Raw genomic sequence first — 22,117 nt, forward strand, 5'->3', positions numbered from 1 at the left:
AAATTTTATTTAATCAAAAGTAAAAAATTTTAAAGCATGCATAAAAGTGAATATCTTAGAAAAATGTTAGTAAATTGTGAGATTTTCAAAAATGAATACTCTTTAAAAATTATTTTTGAATAATTTCACATTTCAGAAATAGTGTGAAGTGGTTAATAAGATCTGCTCTGGAATCATGACCACAAACCCTGAATCCATCACTCAATAGTTACATGACTTGAACAAATTAATTAATCTCTCTGTGTCTTAGTTATCTGTTGGATTAGGAGATGATCTTGTCTACCTTATATGACATAAGGATTAATTGAATAAGGTGTGTAAATTCAGCATAGTAACTAGTGCTTACTGTAGTTAATAAATATTAGCTATTATTAATTTTACTGTAGTTAATATAATTCTGGTACTTGGACTCTCTGATAAATAATCTGCTCTACTGCTGTTAACACTAATTTATTCTTTGTGCTGGAACTGTGTGAGGTCTATAGTCTTTCCTTAACCTACCCCCTACCCAGTGCTTTGCATATTGTTGGACAAATAGTAGGTACCTAATCTAAAAAATCTTTGTTGAATGAATGATGAAAATGTTTTTAAAGGTTTATGGAACATATTTCATTATAATAGCACTGAATAACAAACTCCTTTTCAAAGGAATATATCTAACACTAAAAAATGAACTGGGTTTTCAATCAGTTTGGGTTGATTTTTAAAACTAGTCTTTTGGGCTTGTTATATGTGAAGAGCATTTCAATGGATCATGAGAGATGGCTGAAATGATGGACAAATTCACTGAGGAGAAGAGAGCCAGAACACCACCATATATCTTTGCACTTCTATACTAAGGCATGAACTTCTTTCCAGATTCATTGCATACTAAACTTGGTGTAATGAGAAGAGCATTGGATTGAGAAAAGATGGGCTTTCCCACAGGGTTCTTGTGAGCACTGGTGGTATAGTAGTGAGCAAAGCTGCCTTCCACAGGATTCCCACTCCATGACCTTGGAAGACCATTTTTCCTCTTTAAGTGTCCGTTTCTTTGCCTGTGAAAATGAGAGAAAACCAGGGCTCCTAGTGGCCCAGTCGGTTAAGCATCCAACTGGATTTTGGCTCAGGTCATGATCTCATGGTTCATGAGTTCAAGCCTCACGTGGGGCTCCATGCTGACAGTGTGGAGCCTGCTTGAGATTCTCTCTCTTTCCCCTTCTTTCTCTGCCCCTACCCCCACTCACACACGCACACATGCGCTCTCTCTCTCTCTGTCTCTCAAATAAATAAAAAACCTAAAAAAATGAGAGTATACCATCTAAGGTCCATTTTTCCATTCAGAATATGTGTGGTTCCATTTTGCTAAACTTGGGTGCATCTGGGAACATGTGGCATGTCTCTTCCAGGACAGTGCCAGTTATTCTCCCACCCTGCCAAAATTCAGTTGTTAGTGCCTATTCTGTGAGTAATATCTCCCCCTGAATTGGTGCCAGTTGGAAAATTGTAGAATGGAATGTGCCACCTGGGTTTGGATTTGGAAATACAAAGTATTGTTGCCTTGAGGTACAAGGATGTTTCTACTGAGCCATGGTGGTGAGTAGGCTGGTAACGACCGTTTTCTCTTGGACCAGGAAATGAGGGTCAAATCTCCTTTACTAATGATAGCAGAATGAAGAGAGCACTCTTATTTCCTTCCAACAATTTGCTATGTGAACTGTGATGCAATTATCACAAACAGAATCAAAGTATCAGTAAAGTGATAAAAATAAATAAAACTTATCTAATGCTTTTGTAATGCAGAGCTGTTTATATTCTTTATCATACTTGATCTCACAAGCACCTTGAATGGAATTCAAGCCCTCCGTTTCCACATCCTATAATGTCACTTACAGATCTCTGTTCAATTACAGTGTTCCTTGATTTGGGGAGAGTTGCCTTTCTTGCTCTAGAGGGGCAACATGGTGGAATGGAAAGGGAATATGGTCTACCTCTAACTAAGTGTTAGACCTTGAATTAGTCAAGTATTACCCCTTTCTGGGACTCTGTTTCTTCATAAATAAAAAGCCTCTAAGCGAAAATTTCCCTCTCAGAAGGCTGAGGAAGTATGTTATTAAAGTCTCACATGACAGTAAAGTCTTATAACACTTTAATAACTAGTATGCTGACATGTACCTCGAATAGAACAATAAGACAGAGGATGGTCTCATCAAATATTAGAGTAAATGACCATATTTCTGTCTTTAATTGTAAATACCTGATCAACATTCAAACAAAGAATCCATTTGGTTGAAATGCTCTGCATTTCAAAGGACTCACACAAGCACATTGTTTAATCCAGTGATTTTTACGTAGACAGGGGAAGAGAGGTACCTAAAATGTGTGGCTGAGTGCTGTGCTGGATACTGTACATACTTATATTTGTTCAGCAAATATTATTGGGCACCTAATATGTACCAGACATTATAATAGAGCTGACATGGGATTGATATATAGCAGTTACTATGACAGCTAGGTCCCTGTTATCGTGGAACTTAACATTTTGATTGGGGAGATAGATAATAGTCAAAGAAAATTTTTAAATGAATATAATGTCTTTGAAGATAATAGAATGACTGGGAGGGGAGGGGACTACCTTAGCTCAGGTAGTCTGGAAAAACATAACAAGGTAATGTATAAACTGAGACTCAAATAGTAAGAAGCAGCAGAACGTGCAAAGATCTAGGGGAAGGATATATCCTGCAGCAAGTGCAAAGCCCAAGAGAGGTGAGGTGGTAAGTTTAGCTCATTTGAGGAATACATTAAAATAATTTAAATCTCACAAATTTTAGAAATAGGTATTATCTTTATCCTATAAAGATACAGAGAAATAAAGGTAGTAAATTTCAGGTAGTAAATTGAGGATCTGAGACTTAAACCCAAGTTAATCTGGTTCCACTCAGCAGTTGATTGAAATGCAAAATTTCTGAGTTGGCTTGAATAACTTGTTTCTTTGTGACCCAGTGGGAAAGGTACTCTTTCTTCATTTTGATTCAGGGTGTATATACCTCAACTAAAAGATGTAAATGGCTATTTGCTTTTGGCATTGGATGAACATATAGCACTGTGTATTCTTGTATGATACTACTTTATGTATTGTGGTTCCTCATTCCTCGAGTCTCAGATGGGTGGGTGTCCTCTGTCAGGAATCAAGCAACAGGTCTTTATTAAGGATTTTGTTATGGGGCTGAATGTTCGTGTGTCCTGTTCCCCCCCCACCTCCACCCACCAATCCACCCGCTGCCAAATTCATGTGTTGAAGTTCTAACTCCCAATGTGATGGTATTTGGAGGTGGGGCCTTTGGGAGGTAGTTAGGTCTGGATGAGGTCATGAGGGTGGAGCCCCCATGATAGAATTAGTGTTTTTTTTTTTTTCAATATATGAAATTTATTGTCAAATTGGTTTCCATACAACACCCAGTGCTCATCCCAAAAGGTGCCCTCCTCAATACCCATCACCCACCCTCCCCTCCCTCCCACCCCCCATCAACCCTCAGTTTGTTCTCAGTTTTTAACAGTCTCCTATGCTTTGGCTCTCTCCCACTCTAACCTTTTTTTGTTTTTTTTCTTTCCTTCCCCTCCCCCCTGGGTTTCTGTTAAGTTTCTCAGGATCCACATAAGAGTGAAACCATATGGTATCTGTCTTTCTCTGTATGGCTTATTTCACTTAGCATCACACTCTCCAGTTCCATCCACGTTGCTACAAAAGGCCATATTTCATTCAGAATTAGTGTTTTTATAAAAAGAAAACAGAGAGCTCTTTCTCTCTCTCTCTACCATGTGAGAACACAGCAAGAAGGTGGGTCTTTCCAAGCCAGGAAGAGGATCTTACTGAGTAGACTGGCACCTTGATCTAGACTTCCCAGCCTCTAGAACTGTGAGAAATAAATGTCTATTGTTTAAGCACCCAGTCTATGGTATTTTACTATAGCAGTCCGAGGAGATAGATATCTGTATCTATACATCTTTATCTATGTTATACATAGATAACATAAGTAAATAATACATAGATAATAGATAATATATATTATTTCTCTATATATTTATCTGTAGGTCAATAGAGAGAGGTAGATAGGTAGGTAGGTAGATAGACATAGACATAGATAGATTAGATGGATGATAGATAGATAGATAGATAGATAGGGAAAGAGAAGGAGATTTATTGTAAAGAATTGGCTCACACAGTTATAGAGACTGAGAAGTTCCAAGATCTGTGGGCAAACTGGAGACCCAGGAGAGCCGATGGAATATTTCCAAGTCTGAAGACCTAAGCACCGGGAAAGTTGTAAGTTTCAGTCTGAGTCCAAAGGCAGGCGAAGACTGAGACCTAGCTCAAAGACAGTCAGAGAGAGAGTGAATTCTTCCTTACTCCATCTTTTTGTTCTCTTCAGGCCTTCAATAAGTTGGATTAGGTGCACTTACATTGGGGAGGGCAATCTGCTTTACTCAGTTCTAACTCAAATGTTAATGTCATCCAGAAACACCCTCACCAGAATAATGATTAGGCAAATATCTGGACCTCTGTGGCCTTGTCAAGTTGAAACATAAAATTAACTCTCCCCGTTTTGCTTTATTTAAGGCAGTGGTGAGTGTGAGGGTGTGTGTGTGTGAGGCAGTAGGAAGGAAATATAAGACAGTCTGTACCCTCAGAAGGCTCTGATACAGTAGGAAGAGGCACACATAAATGAAAAATCAGTGGGTTATACTAAACTGTGTCTCTCTAAAGTGACAAGGGAATGGGTTTCAGACTAAGCTTTCAAAGGAAAGGAAAACCACTATCAGAGGGAAGGACAGGAAAGGTTTCATAAAGGAGGAGGAACTTGTTTTGGACCTTGAAGAATGAGAAGAGGTGATTTCCTTCCTTTTTTTTAACATTAATTTTCAAATGGTCTTTAATAAGTTTTAGGATACATGCAAAGATAATTCATAAAATTTGTACCAGAAAAGAAAATATAAGACTCTCCATCCAATTTTGTTGAGGCTACAATAGCCTTAACAATAATTTGGATAAGAGCAAAGAGAAAAGGATTTATATCCCGTTCCACCTACAAATTTAGATGCAGTCATTCTTTGTAACATGTTATTAATAGAGTCTGATTAGGTATCAAAAAGAACATTGTATAATAAAGTAAGACTTGTTCCTGGATCCAAAAGCTGGAAGAAAAGTACAAAGTCTATGATTGCTTCACAGGTGAATTCTCTTAAACATTTATGGTAGAGAATACAAGTTCCACAAACATTCTTACTCCCAGCTCATTCTGTGAAGCCAGCATTATTACTCTGACATCAAACAAGACAAAAACACCACAAAAAAAGAAAACTCACAAACCAAAATCCCTAATAAACATAGATTCAACAATTCCTAAATAACATCTTAGTGATAGCACTTTAGCATTTTAGATGATCCCATGATATATAAAAAGGATCATGCTTTGGGGCACCTGGATGGCTCAATTAACCTGGATGGTTAACGTCCAGCTTCGGCTCAGGTCATGATCTTAAGGTTTGAGAGTTCGAGCCCCACATCGGGCTCTCTGCTGTCAGCGCAGAGCCGGCTTCAGATCTTTGGCTCCCTCTCTCTCTGCCCCTCCCCTACTTGTACTTGTGCTCTCTCTCTCAAAAATAAATAAACATTTTTTAAAAAGAAAGCAAAGGATTATGCATGATGACCCAATGGGGTTCATCCCAGGGACTCAAAATTCATATAACATTTCAATATCAATCAATGTAATTCACCACAGCAGCAAATATAATAAGAAAAACAATAAGATCTCAATAGATGCATAAAAATCCTTTGAGATTACCTTTTGTGGTGTGTGTATGTGTTAAGAACACAGTAAATTTTGTGGTGAGAACTCTCAGAAAATTTCAAGAATACAATACAGAATTGTTACCTGATGTACTTTAGATCCTCAAAACTCATTCATCTTGCCTAACTGAAACTTTGGAATCTTTGACCAACATCTAATTGCTGCCTCCCCAGCCCCTGACAACCACCATTCTACTCTCTGCTTCTAAGTTTGACTATTTTATGTTCTACATGTAAGTGGCATTATGCAGTATTTATCTGTACCTGGCTTATTTTACTTAGCATAATGTCCTCCAGGTTCATCCATGTCATTGCAAATGACAGAGCTACCTTTTTAAAGGCTGAATAATATTCCATTATACATATACATCACACTTTCTTTATCCATTTGCCCATCACTAGACATTTAGGTTGTTTCCACATCTTGGCTATTATGAGAAAGAGGTGATTTCTAAGCAGACCAAAGCACAGAGGCAGTAGTTTGATGAGAGGTAGCTGGGAAACAGCGTCTGCATGGTAGATTGATGTAGTAGTACCATTCAGTGTCTGAATGGTGGTAGGACAGGGCTCCTACATATGCTGGTGCAGGTTTTTCACCATACAAGTGCATTTGAGTGCGGAGACTAGTGAGGGATGAAACTCAGCCCCACCTTCTTTTTGCCAGTCCAGGGTACCTGGGTACAGGAATGTGTCCACCTGGAGTAAAGGGTGCTTTTTTTCTAATTCACACAACAACTCTGCAGCTGTCTTGCAGGAGGGAAATGGTAGGAGATAAATTTGAAATAGAAGGATGGGGCCAGATTATACAGAATGTTCCTTTATATCTTGACTGCTATAAATGGATGGAAACGTGCAGCTTTGATGGTAATGGTGGGTATGATTTGTGACCCTCCACTGGAGTTAAACCTAGGGCTTTGCCAGGGCTAGGAACCATGTTTATCTAGCATAAAATAAATCTGTATCTTTTGAAAATTATATTTGCTTGATGTTTCTCTAAAGCAAACTTCATAACTGACCCATTTTGCTCCAAAATCAAATCAGCCTGATTTAATTTTACAAGCCAGTCATGGAAAGAGAATTTGTCCCATGACTCCAAAGCATTCTGTTCTGTAGCTCCACTATAATTATAGACAAATGCATCTAATCTTCCCATCATGTGTTCTGAATTACAGGATTCTTTTTTTTTCTTCTGTATTCGATAATCTTATCTTGTTATACTGCATCATTTAATTATTCCCCAAAATAGAGATCTTCAGAAAATCTGCTCAGAAAAAGTGATTTAGTGTTCCTAACTGAAGTCAAACTGGGGTGTTTACTTAGAAATTAGTCATTTTCAGAGCTTTGAGTTTTTGCTGTTTTTCTTAAGGGGTCTCATCTGCTATCTAAGGCTATTGAAGTTGTCCCACAGATAACTTAAGGGAATATATAAATTCTAGAGACATGGACTCTGTAGGTATCCTCAGAGACCTACAAGCCCAGGACTCTTTCACAATGAGCAAATGTGCCAAATAGTAGGACAGGAATTGGGAATACAAAAATGAATAGAGCACAGTCCCCATCTGAGAAAGTAAACAGTCTCTAAATTTGATCATCAGAGGTCCTGAAATTTAATTTTACCAGCTCTGCCACCTACTAACTACTACCTTTAAGCAAGTCACTTAATTTTTCTGAGCCTCATTTTCCTATAAAACCTGTAACATTGCGATGACATTCCTGTAAGGCATGAAGTATCATGAGATTAATTGGTTATCTGGGATGAATGACGTATGTAGTCATTCAGTGTTCTTTCCCTCCTTCATATTACTTCTGTCCTCTTTGGATCTTTACCTTTACAGTCTGAAGATTTTATTGAAGTCTTTCCTAACATCAGAGCCTTTACATTTTGTTCTTTTTTCCCTGAGCCATTTCTACTTTCATTATGTTATTTGTTTTTAGACAAGTGGACCTAATATGCTGAGTCAAAAATATGGACATCCTATAGTTTGTACAAGGTGAGGTCAGAGTGTAAGAAACTCTTTATTACTTTAAAAAAAATTTTTAAATGTTTATTCATTTTTGAAAGAGAGAGAGACAGAAACAGACAGAGCATGAGCGGGGGAGGGGCAGAGAGAGAGACACGGAATCCGAAGCAGGCTCCAGGGTCCGAGCTATCAGCACAGAGCCTGACATGGGGCTCAAACTCACGGACTGTGAGATCATAACCTGAGCCGAAGTCCGATGCTCAACTGACTGAGCCACCCAGGAGCCCCTGTAAGAAACTCTTTGTATTGGGTTTCCAGTAAACTTTCTGATGATACCCAACATTTTAAAATCTTTCACTCTTGATCTTTTTGTGTTTTGTCTGTGACATTGTACAGGACTGATGTCTTTTTTTTTTCCTCCCCTGTCATTTCAGGTTCCTTTACTGGATTGTAGTTGAACACTCATGATCCTGTGATAAGATCATTTCCCCTGAATGTGTTTTCTTACACTTAGTCACATTAAAACTCCTCTGCCACTTTTCTGCCCACGTCCACATCTTCTTTCAGTTTATCCCTAATCAGCTTGGCATTTTAATCCCTGGAAGAGCTGAATGCCATCTGCAATTTGGCAATTTCCCCTTGTACTCTCTTCCAGATCATTTATATGAATGTTAACTAAGACACCATGCAACTTGCTTTCTATGTAAGAAGTGCCTTGTTGCAGAGCATTTGATAGAACAATTTAATCACTGAATTAATAACATCAAGGACTAGCCACAGAACTTTTTATCCGGAAAAGTGTTCACTCATTCCTGTTGTTTGCTTCTCATTCCTAAACCAATTATCTGTAACAGACATTTCTCCACATACTGGGTTTTATGGTTTGTGAATTAGAAAACAAGTCCAAATTTGAGTTAAGAACCCTTTACCAATATTAAGACCCTGACTATTTTAGGTCTGATTTATGTCTCTGTTCCAGAACATCTTTAGTAGGAATCATATACCACTTTCTATCATTTCATTAAATCCTCTTAGCTAATATCTTCTTAAATATCTTCTTAAATAACTGTCATTTTCCAGGCAGGTGCTAGGTTTCTAGGCCTAATCAATTAAGTTATCAATTGAGTTGCCAGATGAATGCTGTGCAGTAGCTATCGGTTTGGTTGTGTACTGGTAAGATAGCAAGTCCTGAAATCTACTTACTGCACCAGCTTCCCAGATGATCTCAAGCCCTGGTTTGTTCCCTCCAGTCTCTCCCACATTCCAGATAAGTGGTTTCTCAGATCTTAGGCACAACTGATCATGTCACCTCCCTGCTTAACATCTTTGACAGTATTTTTAAATTTTTCTAATGTTTATTTATTTTTGAGGGAGAGAAAGAAACAGAGCACAAGCAGGAGAGGGGCAGAGAGAGGGAGACACAGAATCCGAAGTAGGCTCCTGGCTCTGAGCTGTCAGCACAGAGCGCAATGCGGGGCTTGAACTCACGAACTACAAGATCATGACCTGAGTTGAAGTTGGATGCTTAACCTACTGGGCCACCCAGGCACCCCTCTTTGACAGTATTTTTGGAGACAATTGGGAAAATTTTAAAGATGTTAAAATTTATTTTAACAGTAAAGATGTTAAAAATTATTAATTATTAATACTAAATTAAGTGTTAAAAAGTCATTACCCAGGATAGCCAAACTCATAGACAGAAAGTAGATTATCAGGGATGAGATGGGGATGGGATATGGGCAGTTATTGTTTCATGGCTCCAGTTTCTATTTGGAGTGGCGAAAAATTTTGGAAATAGTGATGATGACTGCACGTTGTGAATGTATTTAACACCACTGAATTTTAGACTTAAAAATGTTTAAATGGCAAATTTTGTTATGTATATTTTGCTACAATAAAAAATGCATCATTGCCAGAGACAGTATTTAAAGTGTTATAGAAGAAATGGTATGAAATTTTGGATTTGTTTTAAAACACTCAAACAATAGTCTCAACAGTGAGGGTGATAGTTGAAAATGATGGGCAAAATATTGATAACTGATGAGGGTAGTTTTTTCACAATAAAAAGTTTTAAAAACTTGTAAACTAGCCATTAAGTCCCAACTATTCAGCCTGACATCTGAACCCTTTGCCGGTTAGATGCTTCCCTTTCTCTGTACCTGCAGCTCTCACTGCTCAGCTTATAGTGTCCTTCCCTGCAGTCAGGGGGTCCACCGCAGTGTTCTGTGCTTACGTAGCTTCTGTGCCTTTATACTCAGCCATTCAATTCTGCTTCCTTCTTCTTATGTGGCAAATTCCTACTCATTCTTTAAGACTTTAAGATTCCTTTTCTAGAGACCTCCTAGACTTCTCCAGGCAAAGAGAATTCCCTCCTTTGAGTTCCTAACATGCCTTGTTTGTACTTCTGCTATAGCTTATATCCTAAATTTATATTTATACCTTTTATTTATGCTTCTGTTCTCCACTAATCTGTAAGCTTCGTAAAGGTAGAGGGAACTTTTTTTTCACTGTACATGTTTCTGAGTTATATGAAACTTCTGTTGTTTTAGTTGTGCACTTCAAGTATTTTTTAAAGAAAGATTGAAAGGTGGGAATGTGAATACTGGTTATAAATCTTAAGAGTTGAAAAAGAACTTAGCAATTGCCTGTATTGGTAATGGACATCATTCTCCTTTTCTAGACTGTGCTTTCTCTACTTGGCAACTGCTGATGCATTTTTACAGTTCCAGCACCTACTATTGGGTACTCAATAAATTGTTGTTGAATTTATTGACAAATTGTAGCCTTTCCTTCTAGAGATTGCAAAAATCCAGATATGTAGCTTGGGGTATATGGACACACACTTTCCAGAAGAAAGTGAATTTTCAGGCATGGTTTGTCAAGGCAGCAAATGAGCACCTGGAGGGATATTCCTGGGCTAGTGGGGTTGGTGGCAGTACACATCTTGCCACTGGGTGGCGGCAGGACCTCATAAACCCTCTGCAAGACTAGCAGGCCTAACTCTACCCTTTGAGTGTAGGGTGGGAAATAGGAATCCTCTAATATTTCCAGTTTACTTTCTAACTTCTTCATGCCTAGAGATGCTTGGCTGAAAGAACAAGGCCAGTGAGACAGTGAGTGCCAGAAACTAAGCACCTTGTTAAAGATAAGTGTCCACACCAGTGCCAGGTATTTACTAAGTGCTAGACTGGTTCCAGAGCTCTAAGAATGCTTGTTAGTGCTTTCATATTCTAGATTGGGGTTTTGATCCCTATATAAACCTCAGGCACCTAGGGAAGATTTACACTTAAGGCTGTTTTTAGGCCCTTTAGTTCCAGTGTGGTTGGAGATTTAGAACAGATTTTCATGTGGGGAAGAAAGAATAGATGCGCACGTGCCCTCAGATGCACAATGCAGGAAGAAAGGAGGAACTTGGGCCTGCAGTGACAGGCTCTGTTCAGTCATTCCTGAAGGTGGCCCCTTCTGGTTTTCTCCATTTGTCTGGCCAAAACCATCACTCCTAACATTAACATACCATTAACTCCAGTTAATAAGCAAGCCCTGATTATGAACCTAGGTAAGTACATAGCTCAGTGAAGGAGTTAGAAATTTATGGACACAATGATTATGTTTGTACAGGCCTTAGCTCAGAGCATATAAGCAGACAACAGCACATAATCATTATTAAAAATCCAAAATGTTCTGGAAAATCCAGGGCTCACTTGTGGGTGGTCCTTGCACCAAGCATTATTACATAATCCAGTTGTCTGAGCCTCAGGGTGGGAGAGAGGTATTCCAGATTATTAGACAACTGAGTTTGAAAGGTGGTATCAGATGATGATGCTGTGAGCCAAATATCATAAGCAGACAATAAATGGGATGAAAGTTCAGAGGAGGAAGAGGCCATGTTGGCTGTGGTAATAATAAAACAGCAGTAATACCTGGTACATAAATATTTGTTGCATTTTGCTAATAGTAGTTTGTATTTACATAGCATTTCAGAGTTTCCAAAACACTTTCATGTCCGTTATTCTCATCTGGCTTTATTAAGTCTTCACAATGACCTGTGAGTAAGGTATTAATAAATGAGGTAAAATATATAAAATAAAATACTTAGAATAGTGGCTAGCACACAGTGTATGCTTGCTATGAGTATTACAGTTATTATCAGCCCTGTTTTATACATGAGGAAACTAAGGCTCAGAGAGGCAACTATTGTCAAGTCAGACTCCTGAAAAGGGGTAGAACTAGGCCTGAACCCAACAAAACTGGCTTCTATTTCTAGACCTTTCTCCATTCTATTTAGAGACCTTTCTCCATTATCCCATGCATAAAACAGGGAGAATTTAAGTTGGGCTTGCCTAGGTTGGGCCAACAAGTTTTGAGGCGGCCTTAGCAGAGAAGTGTTTTGAAATTGTGTTCCTCAGCCTCATAAGCCCTAGTTGAATAGGAATTGGTGAGATTGGTGAATGTGTTCATTGCCTTGAGTAAGAAGAGTTAAATCTAGAAGGCTCTACTCATTTTAGCAATAAGGGAAGATGGTTCATTGCCTGGCCCATCAAGGAAGCTGCAAGCCATTAAACTCACATAGATCCTCAGCTGCTAGGCTTGTTAAGAAAATGTACAATAGGGGGAAATTGACAACACAGGCACCATAGATATTTTTAGTCTGTGCTTCAAGGATGTACATCTTGGGTTCTGTTTAGGGTTGAGAACAAGGAGGTGAATTTGGGTTGATTTGACAAGATTGCCAGTCAGAAAGTCCTTCTCTGTGCCCTGTTTATGCAAGAGACTATGGGGTTAGGGAGGGAGGAAGGGAACTAAGGGAGGTGAAGTAACTTTCCCAAACTTTCAAACACTGAGGAGAGTGGTGTATTTTTCTTGGGGGTATCAGGGGAGGGTGGGGAGGGCAGTGTGACAATGTCAGTAAAAACTGTAACTCTGTATGTTCCTTGCACCAGCAGTTCTGCAATAAATTGTTTATCCTTCTAATGTACAACATGGTGACTATAGTTAATAAAATTGTACAGTGTACTTGAAGTTTTCTAAGAGATTAAATCTTAAGTGTCCTCACCACACACACAAAATGGTAACTGTGTGAGGTGATAGACATGTAATGTGGTAATCCCAATTCACAAAGTATGGGTATATTAAATCATGATATACACTAAATGTATACAATTTTATTTGTCAATTCTACCTCAGTACAGCTAGGAAAAATAAGTTCTTTATCCTATGGATAGATTCTCTCTCTTTTTTTTTTTTAATGTTTATTTATTTATTTTGAGACAGAGCAAGGGAAGGGGAGAGAAAGAATTCCAAGCAGGCTCTGCACTGTCAGCACAGAGCCTGAGGCAGAGCTCAATCTCAGGAACCCATGAGATCATGACCTGAGCCAAAATCAAGAGGCAAATGCTTAACCAGCTGAGCCACCCAGGTGCCCCTCTATGGATATATTCTTAAATGTTAGCCATTATAGCACTGTTTATAATGTCAAAAATAACCCCCAAACTGGAAATCTAAACACTCACCAATATATATTGGTGAAATTACTGTATGACTTTCAAATAGAATTTCTTGCAACTATTAGAAAGAGGTCCATCAGTATGTGCTGAAAGCATATCACTAAGATGTTTTATCAAGTGCAATAAAAATCAAGATTCAAAAAAGAAGAGTTTATGTAGCATGATACTATATATATATACATGAAGCATATATGTATGCAGATAACATACACACATTTTCCCCACACTGGAAGGATATGCTTGCAACTGGTAATGAGGATTATGTGTGATGAAAACGGAATGGGAAAGGAGAAACTTATTTTTTATCTTATTCTTTTATGTGCTTTTGAAGGTAGATTTTGGTTGATTTCACCACATGACATACCTTTTTTGTTGTTGTTTAATTTAAGCCACTTGCCTAAGGTCACAGAGCCAGGAAAGGTTAAGGCTAGGATTTCAGAGCATTGTGATTCACAGCTTCTCTGGATTCTAACACACTGCCTCCTAACAGTGCTCTCTTAATATCAGCAGGTACTTCTGTCACTTCTGTCACTTGCTTGTAAGTTACAAGCAAGATTCTTCATAAAAATATCTAGAACCAAAATTTCCAAGGGCCAGAGCTGGGAGAATGTGCTCATTCTCCAGAAAACGTCTCTGTCCCATCCACTTGCTATCTCAGCTTCTTTTTTATAAGATTGGCTCAGCCAAGAGAGGTCAGTGACCCAGAGCCAGGAAACACAGACCAAGATTTTCAACAGGACAAATTACCTTAAGGAAAAAGCATTAAGATCATTGGAGAGGTGGGGCTGGGGAGAAGGCATGAAAACAGTATCGTTAGCTGACTTGGTCACTGGGCAGGTGCAGGAAGTGGCAGCTAAACCCAGCCAGAATCTATAAATATACTTCAGTATCAGTGTTTAAAACTCACAAAATAAGCAAGTGCAAGTGAATTAAAATACTTGGTGACACGTAAGCACCTAGATGTAAACTCTTAGTTCTAGGCTTAACCCCTATGAACTTTTCTGTGGTTTGGGCATATTATTTAACTGCTCTGGGTTTCAATTTCCCCATCAGTCAGATGGACAGCACTATCTGCCCTGGCTGCCTCACCAAGTTGTAAGGGACAAATAAGGCAAGGAATGTGCTTTGAAAGTGCAAGGTATCATACTGAATGAGAGGTTATTGTTAATGGCTCTGAGACTTACCTCACAGAACAAGAGCTATTTTGGGACAGGAAGATAGAAGGAAGCATCAGAAAAGCATTGCTGATAACAAGGTAGACATACCTCATCAACACAAGAAAGGAACCTCTAGGGTCATTTACTCCATTTCTCCTTTTTATAGTCATGGAAAAGATCTCCAGAGTCCAAAATCTACAGAGCAGTGATAGTGCCACTATAGACTATCATTTAAATTCATAAATAAGATGGAACTGTAGCCAAGGAGACAGGATAGGGTACAGGCCCCTTGCTGGAGGGGCTGACAGACCTATGGATGTTGAACAGGGTTCTGTAAGCAAGCTGATGAAGCTCACTAAGGTATTGGAACAAAGGTTGGGGGGATAGGCTTCAGTGATCCAGCTCCAGGATGGCTGAGTACCTCTGGGGAGCAATTTAAGGGTGGCCAGGGACTTAGGACAAATGATAACTTCCTAGAACAGACTGTTCCAGAATCCAGAGAGGAAAGGAAATATCTTGGCCTTGTCCTGGGTAGTTCACAGGAACCAGGGTAGGAAGTATTTGTAGTGGAAATAGTGCTCACAACATCAAGTCCTTTTGAGCAGAAGAAGGAAAATAGGGAAAAAACATGCAATGTAGCACAAATGACGAGTCAGTTTTTGTAATGGTGGGAGTGAAGATGGAGAGAATGAATCAGCAGAGGGAGACAGTACTATATAGTCCCAAGGGCACTGAACCCACACGTGGGTGTGAATACTGACTGGCTCTGTCACTAACTTGCCATGTGACCTTGAATATGCCATTTTCCTCCTCTGAGTCTTGGTTTCCTCCTCTCAGAAATGAATACCTTTCTGTCTCATAAGTTGTTATGAGGATTAAGAGAGATCTTCTTGAAAGCAACGTACATACAATTCCTGGAACATGATGTCCAATTCCTGGAACATGATGTCTCCCTTTATTTTGGAGAGGGACTCCTAGAAACCCACCAGTGAAATATGCTAATTTGAAATTTCAAGCACTGGGAAAGTGGGACCAACCCAGCTAACAGGTATAGTGTGGAAAGGCCCTTTTCCCATATGGAGAAGTAGCCTAAATGGACAGATAAGAAAATCTTATGGGGGTGAGGATGGGGAGTTAAGAGCAAGGTAGGAATGGATAGAAATATAAACATAAACACAGTCCACTTATGAGGGGCTCTGAAGACACTGATGCATTAATATGACGTTCCTCTAGATCCATGACAAGATAGGAAGATAATAATTACTATATAACTCAGCCTGACTAATTTTCTTGACTGAAATTCAGAAATACAAGATAGGTTTTGTGTTCAATTATAGCAGCATTCCTCGGCCTCTTCCCTTTTAAAATTTATTTTCTGGTATAATTAACTCTGTCATTCATTGATTGTCCTTTAATCCTTATTTTGTTGGTTATATTTGCCTTTTAAATTATTAATTGCCTCAAATCCTTTTTGGAAGTATGGGTATGAAGGGGTAAAATGATAACAGTTTCTTTAAAAACTCCAAGGGCAGAGCCCAAGTAGAAAATCAGAGTGACTTGTGGGATTGAGGAAGATAAGCAAAGTATATGTGTAAGACTGACCTGCTCTTTACAAGGAATAACATTAGGGGAATCCCTACTTCTAGACTTCTTTTGTAGCCCAAAGACCAAGGATGTTATCATAAAAATTGCAAAATCTAGGAGTGAAAAAGTGCTTTGGATTATTTTATGTGTAGGCAAGCTGAGCATAAAGGAGAGGAAGTGGTTTGTTTGCTTGAGGCTGTCTCATGATGATCCAGTAGCTGAGTTATAGGGTCCAACCCTCTCATTCTGGGGTTCTCTCTACTATGGTCCTCTTCTTTATGATCGTGAATTCCTGATCTCAAACACTTCTATGATACTAATTTGTGTGGGTTTTTTTTTTCCCTTTTTCCAGGGCCAAGTGCTTCCGGGGCAAAAAAGTCCTTGGAGATTATGATATCAAAGTGGAACAGGTAATCACCCTGAAGCCCAGAGTTACATCTGCATCATCATTATTCTTTCTTGACATCCCACAGTGAACCATCTAGTTCTTCAGAGTAGAGTTCAGTGTCTGTCACTGGATTCTAGGCTCTCCATCTCCTTCCCTCACCCCTCTCCCTGGGGATTTTCTGCCTATGAGATATGGTTATGAAGGCTGCATTTCAACTTCCTGACTTTTTTTCATGGTGCTGGTGTCTGTAAAGAAGCGAGGAGTGTGGCTCTTAGGGACTTCTTGCAGTACACAGTTCTCAGGCTGAGGAAAACCTTAGGGGAATGTTTTCCTGGGACACCTCCGTATTGTTGGTTGCATGATTTTCCTGGGTTGGCACATATCTGACATTCAGTTGTGCAGCCTCCAGTGGTGCCTATTCTGGGTGTGAGACTACACTGCAGAGAGAATTTCAAAAGAACACCTTGTTTGTAATGTAGTAAAGTCCTGAAATCACCCCCCCCTTTTTTTTAATCTTCCTCTACCCTTTGCATTGTAATAGATAGAGATAATTAAGTCCATTTGGGTGGAGAAGCGGTGTCCAGTTGAAACAATGCATGTATTTTCTATGTAATAATAGAAGTTACTTGTCATTCCTTACACAGAGTGCTGTGATTTACAGAGTACTCTCCTATGCATTGTTGCATTCAGTTCTTAAAACAACTTGTTAGATAGGCAGGGTTGATTAAAAATTATTCCCATTTTATAGATGAAAGAAACCCTCCCCGCCTCCCACCCCGAGAAGTGAAGTGACTTGCTTAAAGTCTTATGGAGCTAAATGGGGGCAGAGCAGAAGTAAAACCCTGTTGTCTAAACTAAAACCTGGTGTTTTTATGTTGAAACTGACAGAGGGCACGTTGCCTCAGTTTGTGTTCCTGCTCTGTAGAAAGTCAGCACAGGGGAGTCAGAACACCTGAACTTTGCTTCAGTCTCTGCCAACACTAAGTTTTATTTTCCAGAAAAGTCACTTAACTGCTTCTTTGGTAAATAGGGAGAATTCTCTCTGTCCTTCTTACCTCACAGAGTTGCTATGAGAGCTGGATGAGATCAGTTTGTGAAAATATTTGAAAACTGAATAAATGTTTAGGGGGAAAGCTGCTGCTGCTCTGGGGAGAACTTGGCAAAGGATTGTGATCTTATTTCCCTACCGTTATTTTTATTTATTTATTTATATTTATTTTTATTTTTTTTTACAATTTTAACTATAGTTAAAAAAAACCAAAACATGTAACATGTAATGTACCCTCTTAATCCCCTACTGTTATTTTCCAGGCGGAATTTTCAGAGCTCAACCTGGTGGCCCATGCAGATGGGACGTATGCTGTGGATATGCAGGTGCTCCGGAATGGCACAAAGGTTGTCCGGTAAGCTCCTTTCTGTCCCCAGGGTCACTGTCACTGTCTTCGGAGTTATTGTCTCTGGTTTGCAGAGGTGGTTTCAAAGTCAAGTGTTGGATTGAGAAGGCAGTGCTGTGTATATTGTGCAGAAGTTAATGATGTGTGCTATGTACAAGTAGTAGAGGAAGGTGGAGAAAACTAAGGCAGAGCTCTTAGTCCATTGGTAGAGAAAGGACTCAGGACTCATTTAGACATAACTAGAGTCCTATTAGGGGAGTTCTAGACCCCAGCACCCCTTCCACCAGTGTGATTTTGTGCTTTTATATTTTCCCTGGAAAATAGGATTCCTTCGCTTAAAAAAAAGGTTTGAAAACCTCTGATCTAGTTCAGCCTTCTATTTTGCATTGATTTTCTTCAATTTACTCAGTGAGTTGCTGGCAGAACCTTGTGTTTCTCTATTCTCTTTTTTTTTTTTAATTTTTTTTTTTAATGTTTATTTTTGAGACAGAGAGAGACAGAGCATGAATGGGGGAGGGGCAGAGAGAGAGGGAGACACAGAATCGGAAGCAGGCTCCAGGCTCTGAGCCATCAGCCCAGAGCCTGACGCGGGGCTTGAACTCACGAACCGCGAGATCGTGACCTGAGCCGAAGTCGGACGCTCAACCGACTGACCCACCCAGGCGCCCCTATTCTCTTAACCCCTAGCCCTGTATTCTTTCAACCCCCATCCCTGTATTCTTTCTATATTCCTTAGTCCTGGGAATTCATAAGTCTGATAGGAAGGTCTAGGTTGGAAGGGACATTGTGGATGGAAGAAAATTTGCAGTTAACAGGACACTCACATGCCAGGTGGTGTGTTGGATCATATCACTTATAGATGTGACCAAATCTATTACAACAATTCTGTTAGGGGAGGTAATGAGAATTCCAGATTGGGAAAAATGGTTCCCACAGTGTCATTCTTCCGAGGGGTCCAGCATGGCATCAGGTTTTTAGACTTCAGAATCTTGCTCCAGGAAGAATCTTCACTTTATCCTCTTCCCTACCTCCGTCTGCAGCATCCTGACACTGAGGTCTCCAGTGTCCAACAGGAACTGGCTCAGTGACAAGGAAGGCAAAACTCAGGTGTCAGGAACTTAACAACAGGGAAATGTAAACTCCTCCATCCTGGAGACTGAGGAGGACAGTAAAAGAGATGTCCGTTCAGGTAGGGAGTGAGCTCAAGAAAACGATGGGCTCCTCCAGCTGCAGGTAGAATGAGTCATAGGGATGCATGCACAGAAGCAGGTGGTGACAGAAAAGTCCATAGTGGGTGTCAGGAGGAATCTGGCAAGAATAAGGCAGGCCCTTCCAGGTACGAGTGTAGGAACTTGAGAGCTGGCCTGTGTAGGAAGTCTGCAGCTCAGTTCCTATAACTGATATGTAAGTTTTGATCTCAGGCGTATAGACTGGAGCCAGTTTCCCAGAACTTGGGCACAAGAAAGTCAGAACAGCTCTAGCACATGCCATACTGACTTGATGCTAAGTCCCTTGCGTGACTGAGGAGGGCTTCTTCCAACCCCACATTAAAAAGACTGGTCTTTGAGGCCAGGTGGTACTGGAGCTGCAGATCGGGGTTGGATGGGTGGCCTGGGCAGAGAACCAGGTAGGTCACTGCATACGGTATGAAACTGGCAAGCTCTAGAGCCTTGAGGGTGGATGCTGCCACAGAAATGACTCTCTGGAAAGATGGGGTTCCTCTGGAGTCAGGGCATGAAGATGGAGCAGCTGAGGCAAGGAGCTTTGCTGGCTAGAGGGGAAACACAGGAAGCCTTCCCATGCATGGGAACATTCTGTACTCCCAGTGCTTCCTGTAGCCATTGCTCAACCTCAGTTCTTCTAGAAATGTTTGCACCCCTCTCTAGCATACGCTTTGGAAGGATAACATCGGGAAGCTTGGCATCTGTTCTCAGTCAGCCTGAACCCTTACTCTCCTGGGGGCCTGATCAGCTTTAAGCAGTTGGAAGAGGGCACTAGATCAGGGATCTCCGTGGCAGGGTTGTGAAGTCAGCCACATATGTTGTCCTTAGAGTCTTCTGGGATCCTCTTGGAGCACGAACTCTGAAGCCACAAGGAACTTCTGCTCTCACATTTCCCCATATTCTTGTTCATTTAAGGTGTATGGGTCTGAAAGTACTTCTTCCCTCCTGAGGAATTTGTACCTTAGAAAAAGACAATGCTTAATCCAGAGGAATAAGGGAACTTCATACATCTGTTCCTTAAATTTCCTCTGAGAAGTACCATAATACCTCACTTCCTAGTCCATGAAAGAATAATAATAATAAAATGAGGGGCTTACAGCAGGTGGCCCTGAATATCCCTTTTCTATCTAGGGCTTTGGAAATAGGAGACGAGATGATGTGTGACCTGAGATGCTGGTTGATGGGAAACTTGCCTCTACATTTTTACCAGGTCCTTCCGGCCAGACTTTGTGCTTATCCGGCAGCATGCATTTGGCATGGCAGAGAATGAGGACTTCCGCCACCTGATTATTGGCATGCAGTATGCAGGCCTCCCCAGCATCAACTCACTGGAATCCATTTACAACTTCTGTGACAAGCCATGGGTGGTGAGTGAGATCCCCTTCTCCCCAGATCCTGTAGCTCCCAGTCCCCCAGGGGGGACCACTGATAATCAAGGAGCATTAGGCAAAGCTGTGAGGATATGGGAGGAGCTTCAAATGGGACAAGGGGTAGGGTAGGCTCTCACAATAAAACATTATCATCATGGGCTGGGCTGCCTTTGCTGCAGAGTGGACCTTTGGTCTCACAACAAAGCCACACAAAGCTTCTATAAAGAAATCTTTACGAGTCGGTAGGCTGTGCCCTCAGCCATAAGATGCAACAATAAAAATACCTGTTTCTTGGCTCTGAAGGGCTATTAGAAAGGCCTGAGGCTGTGGGGACCCAGCTCCTATAACTGCTGCTCCAGCCTGCCCTCTTAGAAGGAAACACCTGCCCCTAATCACATCCTCTTCCTCTTGTTTTTCAAAAATCATTTCAGCTATCACACACTGACTTTCCAAGGGTGCAAGCTGCACACACTGTGAAGTTCTCCGACCCCAAGCCTCTCCACCACCCAGGGAGCTGGAGGGGGTGTTTTTTAACCAGGTGGAGCCATCACCTCTGCTCTTGATCTCTTCCTCACACCTGAATTCACAATATTTCCTGTTCTCTTACAAACCCAGGAGACCTGACAATGTAAGAGAAAGACCAATGAATGAGGAGTCAGAAGATCCGGGAGTTGCTGTGGTTGAGGAGGGCAGGTTGGGTTCCTGGTCACCAGTCATTCAGCCTTTCTCTTTGGACTGAGATACCTAAGAATCCCAGAGTTTTGCAGAAGCAGGCTAAAAGAATTATATGATTTGAATATGTTGCTAATCACAGAAGATCATATTTGAGGCCTTCAAGTTTCTTCTCTGGGGACCTCCCTTTTCTCCTCAGTCACACAACCTTCCCTACTGCAAATAAGCCCTAATCCTTTCCTTCCCTACCTTTCCAATACCTGTTAGAATTTGGCTCCCTCCTGGCCACACAGGGTGATTTTGCTATTATTAGTTTTTTTCTTCTAACTAAACCTCTCTGTGCCTGGTTTCTTTGTCTGTAAAGTAGGAATAATAGCAGTGACTGTCACCAGTTTGTCAGCCTGGTTGTTACTGTCCCCTAGTATTTGGGATCCCTTAAAGAAACTAGTCCTCTGCTTTATGTTCCAAAACTATGCCAGAGGGCAGGGTGGGAGGATCAGGGAGCCTGTGCCTAGGGCTTTGCCCCTCCTGGGATCTGGGATCTGGTGAGGGTTCACATTCTCACCCATTCATAATCCCAGCACATTGCCTTTGGCATCACATGAGAACTGCAAGGCTCCCTGGCCAGACACCAAGTTCTCCCTTCATTTTCATTAGGCAGCTGCCACACTAATGGCATTTTATATATTGTTCTCTGCCTGTTAATGGGAGTGAACAAATTTGGTGACTGTGAAGGGAAGGTCCCTCTGAAATGATGACTTTGGTTCATATTTTCTGTATTTCTTTATTGCGTTGGGAACTCAGGCTGCTTTCAGTGTGAGGCTTCAGTTGGATTGTCAAGGCTCTACCTTGCATCACCATGTCTCTGACCATATCTGCTATGGTCAAGAGACCTGCTTGGTCAAGGCAGGCACACTGGGATTTTGGAAACAGAAGTAGCCCTATCAATGAAGGTAGCATTCCAGAAGAAGCCAGAATGCCACCATCCCATATTGCTGCAATTTTATCTAAAAATCCTATCACTCTAAGTTTTTTAG

At 40.6% G+C, this 22,117-nt stretch overlaps 1 protein-coding gene across 1 annotated transcript in view; it reads left to right on the top strand.

Annotated features, from left to right (window-relative positions):
* Window positions 1-22,117, top strand: part of SYN2 (synapsin II) — a 204,383-nt gene that overhangs the window by 137,113 nt on the left and 45,153 nt on the right. The window contains exons 2-4 of the mRNA XM_049642737.1: window positions 16,386-16,443; window positions 17,733-17,824; window positions 20,249-20,405. Coding sequence (XP_049498694.1) covers window positions 16,386-16,443; window positions 17,733-17,824; window positions 20,249-20,405 — 307 coding nt within the window. The remainder of the gene's footprint in view (window positions 1-16,385; window positions 16,444-17,732; window positions 17,825-20,248; window positions 20,406-22,117) is intronic.

Source organism: Panthera uncia, chromosome A2 (assembly GCF_023721935.1).
Source record: "Panthera uncia isolate 11264 chromosome A2, Puncia_PCG_1.0, whole genome shotgun sequence".
Taxonomy (NCBI): Eukaryota; Metazoa; Chordata; class Mammalia; order Carnivora; family Felidae; genus Panthera; species Panthera uncia.